The 17,589-nt window shown below is 42.7% G+C and overlaps 1 protein-coding gene across 8 annotated transcripts in view; it reads right to left on the minus strand.

The window, feature by feature from the left end:
* Positions 1–17,589, minus strand: part of TTLL10 (tubulin tyrosine ligase like 10) — a 175,697-nt gene that overhangs the window by 44,001 nt on the left and 114,107 nt on the right. For 6 of the 8 annotated variants that reach the window (XM_070759211.1, XM_070759217.1, XM_070759212.1 and 3 more), the window contains 3 exons: positions 6,255–6,405; positions 3,437–3,643; positions 2,315–2,504 (listed from right to left, as the gene is read on the minus strand). In XM_070759211.1, the coding sequence (XP_070615312.1) occupies positions 2,315–2,504; positions 3,437–3,643; positions 6,255–6,405 (548 nt within the window). The remainder of the gene's footprint in view (positions 1–2,314; positions 2,505–3,436; positions 3,644–6,254; positions 6,406–17,589) is intronic. The other 2 variants (XM_070759213.1, XM_070759218.1) reach the window with 2 other exon arrangements.

The following is a 17,589-nucleotide window of genomic DNA, read 5'->3' on the forward strand; positions in this document are numbered from 1 at the left end:
GAAAGTAAGACACTGTCTTACTTTCGGGGAAACACGGTAGATAGATAGAGGAAATTGATCGATTGAAGAGAGAAAGAGATAGACAGATAGATAGATGGATGGATGGACGGATGGATGGACAGACAGACACACAGACAGACAGGAGAAAGAGATAGATAGACAGACAGACAGACAGACAGGATAGATAGACAGACAGATAGATAGGATAGATAGGATAGATAGATAGATAGATAGATAGATAGATAGATGATAGATGATAGATAGATAGATAGATAGATGATAGATAGATAGATAGATAGATGATAGATAGATAGATAAGATAGGAGAAAGAGATAGATTGAAGAGAGAAAGAGATAGACAGACAGACACAGATAATCTGGTTTGTAAATATTCTGTTTGCAAGGTGTTTCGTGCCTGAATTGCACCCACCTGTCTCCAACCAACTGGATTATTATTCACTGCTGCCTTTGTAAGCGGCGGCAAGGGCTAAACGGCTGTTCAGGCAAGGCCTTTGAAATTGTAATGACACCTTTGGATTTCAAGCTGCAGATTTAAAGCCGGGTGGAAGAGAAAGGAGGCAGGACGAGGACTGGCACATCTCAAATTGCCAAGAACAATGGTGGGCGTCAAACATTCCCAGAGGCGCCAGCAGAGGAGAATTACACGGCGCGGGGATGACAGGATTGACAATACTGACTTTCAAAGGGATGTGTCTGTACACACACATACAGAAGTTCAGAGACATGCATTAAAAAGTACACGCTTTCAATTCTATTCTCAGGTATGTGAATTCAATGAATTTTTTAGCATAACAATCTACAATGAGTTAAGGACTGGCTTGGCCAAGGATGGAAGATTTTTTTAAAAAGACCCTGCCTTTAAAAAGGTAATTATAGAAACATAGAAACATAAAAACATAGAAGATTGACGGCAGAAAAAGGCCTCATGGTCCATCTAGTCTGCCCTTATACTATTTCCTATATTTTATCTTAGGATTTGTCTTTGTCATATCCCAGGTATTTTTAAATTCAGTGACTGTGGACTAATCAACCACGTCTGCTGGAAGTTTATTCCAAGCATTTACTACTCTTTCAGTAAAATAATATTTTCTCATGTTGCTTCTGATCTTTCCCCCAACTAACCTCAGATTGTGCCCCCTTGTTCTTGTGTTCACTTTCCTCTTAAAAACATTTCCCTCCTGAACCTTATTTAACCCTTGAACATATTTAAATGTTTCAATCATGTCCCTTCTTTCCCTTCAGTTCTCCAGACTATACAGATTGAGTTCATGAAGTCTCTCCTAATAGGTTTGATGCTTAAGACCTTCCATTTAAATATGTTCAAGGGTTAAATAAGGTTCAGGAGGGAAGTGTTTTTAATAGGAAAGTGAACCCAAGAACAAGGGGGCACAATCTGAGGTTAGTTGGGGGAAACATCAGAAGCAACGTGAGAAAATATTATTTGAAAGAAAGAGGAGTAGATGCTTGGAACAAACTTCCAGCAGACGTGGTTGGTAAATCCACAGTGACTGAACTTAAACATGCCTGGCATAAACATATATCCATCCTAAGAGAAAATACAGGAAATAGTACAAGGGCAGACTAGATGGACCATGAGGCCTTTTTCTGCCATCAATCTTCTATGTTTCTAACTGATCAAGATGATATTCAACCTAGAATATCAACCTAGAAATAAGAAAAAAAATTCTGACAAGTGAGAACAATCAACCCATGGAACAGAAGTTGCCTTCAGAGGTTGTGGGAGCTCCATCGCATAAGTACTAACAGAAACTGATCAAGGAGAAATTCAACCTAAATCTAAGGAGGAATTTCCTGACAGTGAGAATAATCCAACGATGAAACAGAAGTTGCCTTCGGAAGTTGTGGGAACTTCATCACTGGAAGCTTTCAAAAAGAAACTGAACTGCCATCTGTCGAAAATGGTGCAGGGTCTCCTGCTTGGGCAGGGGGTTGGACTAGATGACCTAGAAGTAGGCAAAGTTGGCTCTTCTATGACTTGTGGACTTCAGCTCCCAGAAGTCCTAAGCCAAATCAGGCTAGCTCAGGAATTCTGGGAGTTGAAGTCCACAGGTCATAAAGCAGCTATCTTTGCCTACCCCTGACCTAGAAGGTCTCTTCCAATTCTGTTAGTCTATTAAAGATTTCTCTAGGCGAGACACGCGGCATAAATTGAAATAATAAATCAATCGAATCTGGAAATCGGGGCTTAGTGATCTTCAGCCCCATCATTTTTAAAAAAATGTTAGAGAGAGATCGAGATCGAATGGCATGACTGCCTCCAGGGGGATGCTTACCTGACACAAAGGCCCTGCAACCATGTCTCAATGGACTTGAAGTGGTATTTCATGTCTCCGTAGGAAATGGAGACGAACTTGTAGGAATCGAAGACCTGGGCTCGGCCGTGCTTCCGCCTGGCCCCCAGGCTGCGTTCTCCTTCTCCCAACCAGACTTCCACATGGACGATATTGTGGGGTTGCCTCTTACCTGTAAAGAAAGGGGCAAAAATAACACCTGGCCAGGCAACGCTGATGATGTTTGCTGGTTTGGTAATGAAACGTCTGCGAGAAAACCACCTGGGCTCAGAGAGCATCAAAGATCACACAGAGAAACACACACAAGCGCCTAGGCAGGTAGGTATTTAGGTCATTAGCAAATGCAGGAAAGAGTGAGATCAAAAATGGGGTGGGCAGAAGGTTTGGGAGGCCTGTGGAGAGGTCCTGGGGGCTGGGAAAAGAAAAAAACAGGCTAAAAATGGGCTCTTTTAAATGGTTTTTTGCTGTTTTTCTTGTTAGAGGCCATCCAGAGTCCTCCGGGGGCTGGACAGCCTATTAATTAATTAATGGGTGGATTGATTGATTGATTAATTAACTTTTTTTTTTGTGCAAAAATGGGGATTTTTTTTGCCTTCTCCCAACCCCCAGGAGCACTCTGCAGGCCTCCCAAACCCTCTGCACACCCGATATTTTTACAATGTTTTTTTTTTTTGCAAAAATGGGACTCAGGGTGGGACTTCTGGAGGCCAAAACTGGCTGCATTCGGTGTATAAGATGCACCGACATTCCACCCTCTTTTAGAAGGGAAAACGGTGTGTTTTATGCTCCGAAAAATACTGTATCTATTTGGTGTATCTATTTCTCTTCTCTTCTTTAAATGGACCTTGTATGGTCCTATCCCAATTATCAGAAGGATGTCATTTTAAACGAAACTGTCTGGGATTGATCTTGAGGAATCCAAGGTCACAGATCAGCTACATCATTGGACACCCCAATTAAAGTCCTGGTTTCTACAAATCCATACCCCAACCTTTTCTCAAATCAAACCAGGAGACCTTGGGGAGATCTGTTTTTCCATAAAGGAGGTGCAGATGGGAGAATGGGAGGGCAGGGAAGGAAGTGGGCCCCACGGAAGACACTTACGCTGCGGATCAAAGTAAACTCCCGAGATGAAGATGAGATCGCCGGGCTTCAAATAGTCCTCGCTGGGTAGGGTCACAGGAAGGGTGTCATACAGGTAGGCTTGGTTGCCCGAGCCCATGTAGAAGCCAAAATCATCCGCCAAGTCTCGCACTGCTTTCCGGATGAGGCCACAACAATCCAGGAAGAGGGGAGATTCGTATTCAGGACCTGGAACATGCGAAAATTAAAGGAGGGCTCAGGACCAGACTATTTATGGGACCGCCTCTGACTTCATACCTCATTGCAGCCAGCAAGGGCCCACAGAGTCGGCCTTCTCCAGGTCCCGTCCGCCAAACAATGTTGGATGGCGGGACCTCAGGGAAGAGCCTTCTCTGTGGTGGCTCCGCCCCTATGGAATCAACTGCCCCCAGAGATTCTCCTCCCTACCGATCTTCTGGAAAGACGTTAAGACCTGGCTTTTCCGGCAGGCCTGGAGTTAGTTTGACTGCTGTGTGTGTACTGTAATGGTACTTTTCAAGATATTCTTTATTGCTATTACTGATTTTATTATGTATTTGTGATTGTATTTTAATACTGTTGTATTATCCCATTTGTTAGCTGCTCTGAGTCCACTTTGGAATGAGCGGCATATAAATACAATCAATCAATCAATCAATCAAATCCCAAAGGACAGAATATCTTTTTTTTAAAAAATATTTTTATTGGTTTTGCACATTGAAATTAACATAAACAAACATAAAACGATGCACAGTGCATGTGCCCATCACCCGACTGACAATTCCACCACCACGACCACCACCAATTGTGGGGGGTTCAAATATTTACTAGTTTATATTCTTTTATTTCCTTAGCTCTACTTTGCATTTGTTTATTATTGAAAAAGTGATTGGAGTTTAATTTTCACATTTTCGTCACAAATTCTACTCAGCATATAATCTTTCACCTTATTCCATCGTACCATCAGCTTTTCCAATTTATTTTCGTCAAAATTGTTTAATCTTATTTCCATGATTTCAAAATGAATGTGATCCACCATGTACCAGTACCAATTCTGTAATGTCCATTGTTTAGACTCTTTCCAACCCAGTACCACTACCGCTTGAGCGCTTTCCAATGCTGCAGTTTTTATTTCTTTGAAGTCTCTTAATTCTCTTTGTTTAACTAATATCGCTATTTCTTTTGTAATTATCCACTTAATATTTAACATTTTATTTATTTCATTCTGCACTTCCTTCCAAAATTTCTGAACTTCAACACACTCCCAGAACATATGCATGAAGATTCCTTTCTTTTGGCAACCATGCCAACAATTACCTTTCCCTTTCCTCTGGAAGTGTGAAAGTTGTGCTGGTGTATAGTACCATTTATGTAAAAGGACAGAATATCTTTGGGTTTGAGTGGCTGCCAAGGTGAGGATTAAAAAAAAAGGGGTAGTCCTCGGCTTTCAACAATTCATTTTAGCGACCGTTCAAAGTTGAAACGGCACTGATCAACGCTTTCGGCCATCCCAGCATCCTCAGGTCACATGATCCAAATTCAGGCACTTGTCAACGCACCTTATGTTGATGGATGCGGCATCCAAGGGTCACGTGATCATCCTTCGCAATCTTCCTAGCTGGCTTCTGACAAACCAAGTCAGCCAGGAGCTGGAAATTTGCATTGCTAAGCAAAACATCGCTTGAGCAAATTTGGCCCCATTTTATGACTTACCTTGCCAATGGTTGTTAAGCGAATCGCTGCATTTGTTAAGTTGGCAACCGGGCTGACGAGTGAATCTGAGTTTTCCCGTTGAGGGTTGCAAAAGCGGATCACGTGATCCTTAAATAAGAACTCAATATTTAATATCTATTTAATATTAAATAAATATACATTTAATATTTGACTTTGTTTATTGCATGGATTATTTATTGTTGTAAGCCGCCCCGAGTCTCATTGGGATTGGGCAGCATAGAAGTCAGATTAATAGAATAGAATAGAATAGAATAGAATAGAATTCTTCATTGGCCAAGTGTGATTGGATTTGGACACACAAGGAATTTGTTTTTGGTGCAGATGCTCTCAGTGTACATAAAAGAAAATATAGATTTGTCAAGAATCATGTGATACAACACTTAATGATTGTCATAGGGGTCAAATAAGCAACGAAGAAACAATCAATATTAATAAAAATCTTAGGATACAAGCAACAAGTTACAGTCATACAGTCCTAAGTGGGAGAAAAAGGATGATAGGAATGATGAGAAAAAACTAGTAGAAGTGCAGACTTAGTAAAAAGTTTGACAGAGTTGGGGGAATTATTTGTTTAGCAGAGTGATGGCGTTCGGGAAAAAACTGTTCTTGTGTCTAGTTGTCTTGGTGTGCAGTGCTCTGTAGCGATGTTTTGAGGGTAGGAGTTGAAACAGTTTGTGTCCAGGATGCGAGGGGTCAGTCAATACTGTATTTCCCCTGCCCTCTTTTTGACTCGTGCAGTGTACAGGTCTCCAAGGGAAGGCAGGTTGGCAGCAATTGTTTTTTCTGCAGTTCTGGCCAAGCTGCAGTTCTCGCCAAATGCTTGCCAAGCGCCTGAATTTTGATCACCTGGCCATAGGGATGCTACACCGGTCGGAGGTATGAAAAATGGTCATAAGTCCCTTTTTTTCTCCTGTGGCATTGTTAACTTTGAACGGACAGTAAATGAACAGTTGTAAGTCGAGGGCCACCTGTACCTTGGAAATGAAAACAGACACTTCTCCAGGGGTGGAGACCGAGATGCCCACCCAACTGTGGCCATGTACCGGCCCTCCTGCTTGGCCTGTGGACTGCAGAACATGGTTCTTACTTCCAGGCTGATGGTATTTCTTGGCATACGGCGTGCCAACGTAGCTCAGTGCCTGCTGGAGGAACTTCATGCGAAGTTGCCACCTGTCATTGGGTTGCTGCAGCCTTTGAGCCAGCTTCTCTTTCCACCTGGCCCGTTGCCTGAACTCCTCCTGCAGCCAAAGGGAAGGACGGGAAAACATAAACATGCTTATTTATATTTATTTATTTATTATTTTATTTATTATTTGGATTTGTATGCCGCCCCTCTCCGAAGACTCGGGGCGGCTCACAACAAGTGAAACAAATCATAATAATCCAATTAATTAAAATATTTAAAGATTTAAAAAACCCCATATACTAACAGACACACAGACAAGCATACCATGTATAAATTAAACGTGCCCAGGGGGAGATGTTTAATTTCCCCATGCCTGACGGCAAAGGTGGGTCTTAAGGAGTTTACGGAAGGCAGGAAGAGTAGGGGCAGTTCTAATCTCCGGGGGGAGTTGGTTCCAGAGAGCCGGTGCCGCCACAGAGAAGGCTCTTCCCCTGGGACCCGCCAACCGACATTGTTTAGTTGACGGGACCCGGAGAAGGCCCACTCTGTGGGACCTAATCGGTTGCTGGGATTCGTGCGGCAGCAGGCGGTCTCGGAGATATTCTGGTCCGATGCCATGTGTGTGTATGTGTGTGTGTGTGTGTGTATGTGTATGTATGTATGTATGTATGTATGTATGTATTTATGTATGTATGTGTTACATACATACATACAGCTAAAAGCATTTGAACCATATATATATGTTTTTTATGTCGGATCACCCTGGTATATTGAAGAAACGTCACAGCGCCTTATGGTGCCATCCTAGTCTCCTTTAATTTTAAAAATTTCAACAAAAAACATGTGATATATATATATATATCACATGTTCTTTTGCTGAATTTGAAAATTAAGGGAGACTAGGATAGATCTATATCGGCCTTATTTTGGCCTCATCAGCTAGCCATACCCACTGGGACTTGAACCTGCAACCTTTGCCTTGTAAGGCAGGGAAGTATCCTCTAGGCTACAGTATCCAATCCCTTCATATATATATATGTTTTTTATGTCGGATCACCCTGGTGTATTGAACAAGGCCGAAATGGTGCCATCCTAGTCTCCCTTAATTTTAAAAATTTCAGCAAAAAACATGTGATATATATATATCGCATAGACACTCAAAATATTACACGGGGCAAAACCCGAACTCAGAACAATCTACATACATACATACATACATACATACATACATACATACATACATACATATTCTGTTGGATCACCCTGTTATATTGAAGGAACGTCACAGCTCCTTTTTGCCTCTAGGCTCAACCCTTAATTTTAAATATTCAGCAAACACACACACACACATATAAATAAGCAAGTAATAAGCAATACTGTATATATATATCCAACAGAAAAAATATATAGCCCCTCCCTGAAGGGATCAGATCAAAACTGAAGGGATCAGATCTTGTGGCCTAGAGGTTAATTCTCTGCCTTACAAGGCAGAAGCCTCAGGATCAACTTCCAATAAGGGTATGGCTAGCTGATGAGGCCAGAACAAGGCCAAAATAGCGCTATCCTAGTCTCCCTTAATTTTAAATACTTCAGAAAAAATATGTGATACATACAGAACATAGTTTGTTGGCTATGAATAAATTAACTACCCTGAAATGGCCCTGGGTTGGGCCTAGAGGCAAAAAGGAGCTGTGATGTTCCTTCAATATACTAGGGTGATCCAAAATATTAAATACTCAGCAAAAATATGTGATGCATACATACATACATATATATATACACACATTTTATTTGTACATTTTTCTGTTAACGTAAATGACTGTTTAATAAACAGTGTTTTTATCTGGGTCAATTTACTTATGCATAATATCTATTGTTGTTGTTGTTGTTGTTAATTGGATTTGTATGCCACCCCTCTCCGAAGACTCGGAGGGGTTATAAAATTATAACCCTAACCCTCGCATAAATGACTGCATCCCTGTAACTTTGTTGCTTGTAACCTTAAAATTTGAAATGTCTGGATCCTATTATGATTGGATTGCTTATTTAGTATCCTATGACAGTCATTAAGCAACGTACCTTATGAGTCTTGACGAACTTGTCTTTACTATTGTGTACACTGAGAGCATATGTATATTGTTTTTCTATTACTGCTGTGAGCCGCCCCGAATCTACGGAGAGGGGCGGCATACAAATTTAATAAATAAAATAAAATAAAATAAATAAATATGGACCAACATAAATTCCCTGTGTGTCCAATCACATTTAACCAATATAATTCTATTCTATTCCATTCCATTCCATTCCACTCCACTCCATTAATAGTAACAATATTTAAGTTTAAGTTTAAGTTTAAGTTTAATCAGATTTGTATGCCGCCCCTCTCCGCAGACTCGGGGCGGCTCACAGCAACAGCAATACAAGACAAATCCAATATTAAATTAATTTTAAGAACACCACAAGTTAAAAACCAATCATACACACTAGCATACCATACACAAATTTTATAAGCCTAGGGGGAAGGAACATGTCAATTCCCCCATGCCTGACGACAGAGGTGGTTTTTAAGGAGCTTACGAAAGGCTAGGAGGGTGGGGGCAACTCTGATATCTGGGGGGAGATGATTCCAAAGGGTATATAGTGGTACTCCTCCAACTTGTAATTTCCACCTTTATCGTCTAACCATTTGTAAAGCAAGTCCCATGTTAAAAAAATATTCTGTATCTTCTTTATCCATTATCTTCAACGTTAACCTATCCATTTCCGCAAAATCTAATATTTTTAAAATTATGTTCTCATCTGCAGGAATTTTGTTTGTCCAATATTGTGCAAACACAATTCTTGCTGCTGTCAACACATATAATATTAAATACACAACCCTTTTGTCATATTTTTCCGGTAATATACCTAACAGAAATATCTCTGGCTTGAGATCTATAAAACTTTCTCTAACTAGGTATTTATTTTTGTTGTGTGTGTGTGTGTGTGTAACATATTTTTATTGATAATGAAAAGGAAGCAAGACTAGTATAGATCTATTTCAAGCTATTTTGCTCTCCTCAGCTAGCCATACCCTTGCCTGGGGAGTCTGCCTGTAAGGCAGTAGCTTTAAACTCTAGAGCACAGATATTTATTTATTTATTTGTTTGTTTGTTTGTTTGTTTGTTCGTTCGTTCGTTCGTTCGTTCATTCATTCATTCATTCATTCATTTATTTATTTATTATTTAGATTTGTATGCCGCCCCTCTCCGCAGACTCGGGGCGGCTCACAGCAGGATACAACAATTCATGACAAATCTAAATATAATTTAAAATATTTTTTTAAAAAACCCATTCACTAAACAAACATACACACAAACATACCATGTATAAATTGTACATGCCCGGGGGAGGTGATTCAGCTCCCCCATGCCTGACGACAAAGGTGGGTTTTAAGGAGTTTACGAAAGACAGGGAGAGTAGGGGCAGTTCTAATCTCTGGGGGGAGTTGGTTCCAGAGAGTCGGGGCCGCCACAGAGAAGGCTCTTCCCCTGGGGCCCGCCAACCGACATTGTTTAGTTGACGGGACCCGGAGAAGGCCCACTCTGTGGGACCTAATCGGTCGCTGGGATTCGTGCGGCAGAAGGCGGTCTCGGAGATAGAGAGAGAGAGACAGACAGACAGACAGACAGACAGACAGACAGACAGACAGACAGACAGACAAAGATAGATAGATAGATAGATAGATAGATAGATAGATAGATAGATAGATAGATAGATAGATAGATACCCTGTTTCCCCATAAATAAAAACATCCCCTGGTAATAAGCTCAATTGGGCTTTTGAGCGCATGGCAATAAGGCCAAACACTTATTTCAGGGTTCAAAAAAAATATATAAGACAGGCTCTTATTTTCGGGGAAACACAGTAGGTGCTCATTAAGTCAGTGGTGACTCTGAGTGGCCAGATAAGACCGGTTTTCTCCCTGAAGATCTATCCTTAACTTAGTCTTTATGGATTAGATATTGATTGCAAAGGGGTTAGGAAGGCAGGCAACGTGAGAGATATGAACAAAATCTTAACTGAGACTGAGGGTTCCAGGCAGGAATTAATGATCTGTGTCTGGTGCCTGGCATTTTTCAGCTTGGGACCTTCGAACAAAACACAAAAAATGTAGGTCTGCAATGACCCAGAGCAGGAAGAATGAGGAAAAGGAATTTGGGAGTCCCTCCCCATCGCGGGCTTCTCTCTCTTTGCAGCCAGCCACAATCTTGGGTGGGGCCACCCTCCCCTGCCTCATCCTAGATGCCACCAGGAAGCCCAAGAAACCGGCAGGAGCTTGCCGCGTTCCGGCCTTGAGCTGAGCTGCTTTGCAAAAGGCGGAAACTGGAGGCCTTTTTTGGGGGTGGGGTGGGGTGAAGGGAGAAACGGGTAGAGCAGTTTATAGAGTGATGAATTGTTTATTGACTTTGCAGTAGGGCTGGGCTGGGGGTTTGCTCATCTCTTTGGAATTATGGACTGGCCCTTCTGAATGATTATAGAATGGAATAAACAGACTTGGAAGGGACCTTGGAGGTCTTCTAGTCCAACCCCCTGCTCAGGCAGGAAACCCTACACCACTTCACACAAAGGGTTATCCAACATCTTAAACACTTCCAGTGTTGGAGCCTTCACAACGTCTGGAGGCAAGCTGTTCCACTGGTTAATTGTTCTAACTGTCAGGAAATGTCTCCTTAGTTTTCAGTTGCTTCTCTCATTGTTTAGTTTCCACCCATTGCTTCTTGTCCTACCCCCAGGTGCTTTGGAGAATAGCTTGACTCCCTCTTCTTTGTGGCAACCCCTGAGATATTGGAAGACTGCTATCATGTCTCCCCTGGTCCTTCTTTTCATTATAAAAACATAGAAACATAGAAGATTGACGGCAAAAAAAGACCTCCTGGTCCATCTGGTTTGCCTTTATACTATTTCCTGTATTTTATTTTAGGATGGATATACCCCTGGCATGTTTAAATTCAGTTAATGTGGATTAACCAACCACATCTGCTGGAAGTTTGTTCCAAGCATCTACTACTCTTTCAGTCAAATAATATTTTCTCACGTTACTTCTGATGTTTCCCCCAACTAATCTCAGATTGTGCCCCCTTGTTCTTGGGTTCACTTTCCCATTAAAAACACTTCCCTCCTGAACCTTTAACCTATTTAAATGTTTTGATCATGTCCCCCCTTTCCCTTCTGTCCTCCAGACTACAGAGATTGAGTTCACGAAGTCTTTCCTGATCAGTTTTATGCTTAAGACCTTCCACCATTTTTGTAGCCCGTCTTTGGACCCGTTCAATTTTATCATTAAACTAGTCATGCCCAGTTCCTGCAACCGTTCTTCATATGTTTTAGCTTCCAGACCCCTAATCGTCTTTGTTGCTCTTCCCTGCACTCACTCAACATCCTTTTTACATCCTGGCAACCAAAACTGAATGCAATATTCCAAGTGTGGCATTATAAAATGGTATTAACACTTCCTGTGATTTTGATTCTATCCCTCTGTTAATGCAGCCTAGAACTGTGTTGGCTTTTTGGGCCGCTGCTGCACATGGCTGGCTCATATTTAAATGGTTGTCCCCAAGGTCCCTCTTGCAGTTACTACAGTTAAGAGCCGGGGTGACGCAGTGGTTAGAGTGCAGCACTGCAGGCTACTTTAGCTAACTGCTAGCTGTAGTTCAGCAGTTCAAATCTCACCACCAGCTCAAGGTTGACTCAGCCTTCCGTTCTTCCGAAGTGGGTAAAATAAGGACCCAGATTGTTGGGGGCAATATATGCTGGTTCTGTAAGCCGCTTAGAGAGGGCTGTCAAAGCACTGTGAAGTCTAAATGCTATTGCTATTGCTCCTGCTGCTGAGTAAGGTAGCATATATTTCCTACTTAAGTCAAAGAGGTTTAGAAGGAAAGGTTTTAAGGGGCTATTGCTTGAAAAGTGGTTGTCCAAAACAATTGCCCCAGATCAGCAATCAGCCTTGAAAACAGCACAACGCAAAAAGAGAAAATGGATGGGCACGGAAGGAGGGATGGGGGGTAAATGCCTCCCTTTCACATGCCATGATTTATAACTTGCAGGAGGTGAAACAGATCTGTGCTTAACAAACCAGAAGTGAAAACAGAGCGGGAAGGAGAAAGAGAGAAGGAAATAGCCCTTAGGAAGAAATGGGGGGGGGGGGAGCAGTTGGTGCAGACAAGCAGTAATGTAGAGGGGCAGCTTATTCCAGCCACTTCTTCGTTCCATGAGATCATGAGATCTAGAGCCTTGCCTGGCTCGGGTAGCTCTCAGATTAAAGTAGCCAATATCAGTTGGTGAGCGTTCCTTATTATCTGCCAACAGCCGGGGCAATCTTGACGATATTAACTCTGAAGTTGGCAAACAGGAGAAAATAAATATTTACAGGGGACGGGGGTGGAATACGAGTGGAAGCGAGGAGACGGCGCTCTGCCAGGCGACTAGCACGGACACCGTCGGCCCGGAAAAAAGCTGAATTAAATAGCAAAGGTTAAAACAGGAAGGCAGATGAGGAATGGCGTCATTATTGAAGAAAAAAAGAAAGAAAGGAAGGAAGGAAGACAGAAGGAATTGAAGAAGGAAGGAAGGAAGAAGAAAGAAAAGGAAGGAAGGAAAGCAGGAAGGAAGGAGAAAGAAAGATGGAAGGAAGGAAAGCAGGAAGGAAGGAGAAAGAAAGAAGGAAGGAAGAAAAAAGAAAAGGAAAGAGGAAGGGAGAAAGGAAGAAGAAAGAAAAGGAAGGAAAGAAGGAAGGAGAAAGAAAGATGGAAGGAAGGAAAGAAGGAAGGAAGGAGAAAGAAAGAAAGAAAGAAGGAGAAAGAAAGGAGGGAAGAAAAAAGAAAAGGAAGGAGGGAGGAAGGAAGGAAGAAAGGAAGAAGAAAAGGAAGGAAGGAAAGAAGGAAGGAGAAAGAAAGAAAGATGGAAGGAAGGAAATAAGGAAGAAAGGAGAAAGAAAGAAAGAATAAAGAAGGAAATAAGGAAGGAAGGAGAAAGAAAGAAAAAAAAGAAAGAAGAAAGGAAAGGAAGGAAGGAGAAAGAAAGAAAGAAGGAAGGAAGAAGAAAGAAAAGGAAGGAAAGAAAGAAAGAAAGAAAGAAGGAAGGAGGGGAGAGAGAGAGAGAAAGAAAAGAAAAAAAGAAAAGAAAGGCTGGCATTCCTTAAAGTAAATCATTGGCACAGCCGATTTCGGATTACCCGCAGGCCAACACTGATACGTTGGAAAAGAATGAAAGGTATGGATGGCCCATTCCCCTCACTACCCCCACCACCACTACCCGTGGACTTCTTAATCTTAAATCGATGAAAAACCCATGGCCAAAGGCCGCTGCTTGCAAACTTCAAACAACTTATCTCGGGCTGGTTTTTTGGGGGGAAAGCAAGCTCAGCCATCTGTGCTGGCAAAGGCCTGGAGCATAGAAGGGCTTTTAAAATTGTATTTCTGCTGCCCTGCAGGTAGAAAAAAACTTGGGAGGAAAAAATAAAGCCCACTGTCGATTCGGGGACGAGGGTTATTGCTGGGCTTTTGAAGCTCTGGGCTTCCGTTGGGTCGGGTGCCCGAAGCAGGCGGAGGTATTGATGATGGGAGAGTTTCCCACAGTCCTCAGTGGTTAATAACTAATTGCCAGCCGGTGTTGACTTAATGCAGACGGCTGGCTTGTAAATGAAATTAACAGCTCTTGGAGCGTTAGCCGGGACCTCTTTCCCTGACCTCTCCATGTAACAGTGGTTTAATGTTTCTTCCCGGAGACCTGGTCTCCAGTTTCCCAGGCTGGTTTTCCTTCTTCCCACCAAGGGGTGGAGCCCGAGCCTTTAAGGGGGAAGGCCCTTCACTTTCCTTCCCATTTCGGTTTACAAAAAGCAGTCACCATTCTTTGCAAGGCTGTAGAGTAGAGTAGAGTAGACTAGAGTAGAATAGAATTAGGGAATAGAATAGAATTAGAGAATAGAATAGAATAGGGGAATAGAATAGAAACATTAGGACAGGGGACGGAAGGCACACTGGTCCACTTATGCACGCCCTCTTAGGAATCGGGAGACGTCAACAGTGGATAATCTAAGGGTAAAGTTTTGGGGGGATTAGGTGAAGATACTACAGAGTCTGGTAGTGAGTTCCATGCATCAACTACTCAGTTACTAAAGTCGTATTTCCTGCAGTTGAGATTAGAGTGGTTTACTTCAGGTTTGTAGCTGTTGTGTGCTCGTATGTTGTTGTGGTTGAAGCTGAAGTAGAGGCTAGCAGGTGATTTTGTGGGCTATGCTTAGGTCATGTTTAAGGCGACATAGTTCTAAGCTTTTTAAACCTAGAACTATAAGTCTACTTGCGTATGGTGTTGTTGCGAGTGGAGGAATGGAGGGCTCTTCTCGTAAAGTATCTCTGGACATTTTCTAGGGTGTTTATGTCCAAAATGTGGTGCAGGTTCCAGGCAGATGAGCTGTATTCAAGGATTGGTCTGGCGAAAGTTTTGTATGCTCTGGTTAGTAGTGTGAATAGTTGTTCAACCTCCCGTCTGTAGGCAGTTTCATCGTTTTCTCGAATGAGTCCAATCACTGTTGTATCGTTTGCAAACTTCAGTAGTTTAACAGACTGATCATTTGAGATGCAGTCATTGGTATTCAGAGAGAAGAGGCGATAGTACATAGCAAGACTATAGGGTTCCCCAAGGAGGGAGGGAAGGTTACTCGCTGTTGGAGAATTCATCCAGTTTTTGGGATTTCGATCCGAATTGGATGAGAGGGCTTTTCTGGGCAAGCAAACCCCCCACATTCGATCCTAAGCCAGGCTGGGAAAAAACACCCCGCTGTGAATTATTTGCTGGCATCATCGTCACCCGTTATCATGGTTTGTTTGCACAAGCCCCAAGGGGGAGGAGGTGTCAGGTTCCCACAGCAGTTGCTCCCAAAGTCACAGTTTGCAAACAGGGCGCCAGGGGTCAAGGCGAGGCACCTGGGGAGAACAGGAGAGTGAGAGAAGAAGAACGCTCCATAGGGCACGAAAGAAGCGAGGGCCGTGGGAGGAAGCCCCAATGGGTGCGAGGGAGGTGGGGACGTTGTCCGCTGGGCTTGCAATCCGATTTCCTGGCTAGCTTTTTCGGGGGGGGGGGGCACACGAATGATCCAGGCAAGGCCGGTCCATTTGAAGGGTTGCTAATTCCCTTTCGAATCCAAGGGTGTCTAAATCGCAGTTTGGTGGTGGAAAAGGACAGATTTAAAAGAACTGAAAAAAGGGCTGGGGAACATCAGCAGTGCCAAAAAACCGAGTGCAAAGTCTGTTTAGGGATGGGGTGGGCCACGAATAACGGAAGAACAGGGTTGGAAGGCACCTTAGAGGTCTTCTAGTCCAACCCCCTGCAAAAGCAGGAGACTCTATACCAGTGGTAGCTTATCTTTTTGGCACCGAGTTGCTGAAACAGGACTGTTCAGCTGTGTGCACGCATTAGCACACCAGAGCAACAAAACCGCTTATGACTGTAACTTGTTGCTTGTATCCTTACGATTTACATTAATATTGTTTCCTGGTTGCTTATTTGTAACCCATGACAATCATTAAGTGTTTTACTCATGATTCTTGACAAATGTATCTTTTCTGTCATGTACACTTGAGAGCATATGCACCAAAGACAAATTCCTTGTGTGTCCAATCACAATTACCCAATATAATTCTATACTATTCTACTCTATATTCTATTCTATATTCTATTCTATTCTATATTCTATTCTATTCTATATTCTATTCTATTCTATATTCTATTCTATATTCTATATTCTATTCTATTCTATTCTATATTCTATTCTATTCTATTCAATATTCTATTCTATATTCTCTTCTATTCTATATTCTACTCTACTCTACTCTACTCCATTCCACTCCACTCTGCTCTACTTCTATGTGAGGAGGCTGTAATTCTAGCAGAGATTGAAAAATGCCAGGTGTGCCTTCTACCCCAAAACAACATTCATTCTTATGTAACCTTGAATATACTTTCCCCCCACCTCAGCTTTCATAGAGATAGCTTCCAACTTATGACCACAATTGAGTTCAACATTTCTGCTGCTAAGTAAGATAGTTACTAAATTAATCTGAATTTTGATTCCCATGACCGTGGGATGGGGTGGAGGGTGCTATAATGGTCCTAAGTGTGAAAAACGGTTGTGGGTGTCATTTTTTCCCCAGTGCTGTTGTAACTTTGAGTAGTCACTAAACAAACTGTTGTAAGCCAAGGACTGTCTACATGAAAAGTAGGGGAAGTGATGCAGTAGTTAGAAGAAGATGTGTAAGTCCCAGGTTGAAAACTATCATTTGAGCAGGATCCTGAGCAGTCAGCTCTGGCTAAATCGTAATCTCTTGGTCTGGCCCACTCAGAGGGTTGTTGTTTTGAAGGGGAAAGAGAGGGAACAACCCACCCCCCGGTGTTGTATCTGGAGCTCAGAGAGAAAAGGTAGTACATTAATGCTTCCCCCCCCCAAAAAAGTACAGTGGTACTTCCACTTATGAACTTAATTCGTTCCGTGACCAGGTTCTTAAATAGAAAAGTTTGTAAGAAGAAGCGATTTTCCCGTAGGAATCAATGTAAAAGCAAATAATGCGCGCAATTGGGGAAACCACAGGGAGGGTGGAGGCCATGTTTCCTCCCAGGAGATTCCTGGAGAGGCCCCACAGAGGCTTCTCCCCACCTTTTCCGGCCCTGTTTCCTCCCAGGAGATTCCTGGAGAGGCCCCACAGAGGCTTCTCCCCACCTTTTCTGGCCCTGTTTCCTCCTAGGACATTCCTAGAGAGGCCCAATGGAGGCTTCTCCCCACCTTTTCTGGCCCTGTTTCCTTCCAGGAGATTCCTAGAGAGGCCCCACACAGGCTTCTCCCTGCCTCTTCCGGCCCTGTTTCCTCCTAGGACATTCCTAGAGAGGCCCAATGGAGGCTTCTCCCCACCTTTTCTGGCCCTGTTTCCTTCCAGGAGATTCCTAGAGAGGCCCCACACAGGCTTCTCCCTGCCTCTTCCGGTTACAGTTTCGGAGGCTCAGGTTTATAAGTGGAAAATGGTTCTTGAGAAGAGGCAAAAAAATCTTGAACACCTGGTTCTTATCTAGAAAAGTCCGTAAGTAGAGGCGTTCTTAGGTAGAGGTACCACTGTATTAACATGTATGATAGAAAGTACAAATGAACAATCATAGGGAGGGACACGCCCGACTGCATTGTATTATGGCATTTCTGTCAATCATCATCTCTACGCTCCTAAACAAGAAAAAACAACAACAACAGCCTTTTATGTGGTGGGGTGGGCTT

This window comes from Erythrolamprus reginae, chromosome 8 (assembly GCF_031021105.1).
Source record: "Erythrolamprus reginae isolate rEryReg1 chromosome 8, rEryReg1.hap1, whole genome shotgun sequence".
Classification (NCBI taxonomy): Eukaryota; Metazoa; Chordata; class Lepidosauria; order Squamata; family Dipsadidae; genus Erythrolamprus; species Erythrolamprus reginae.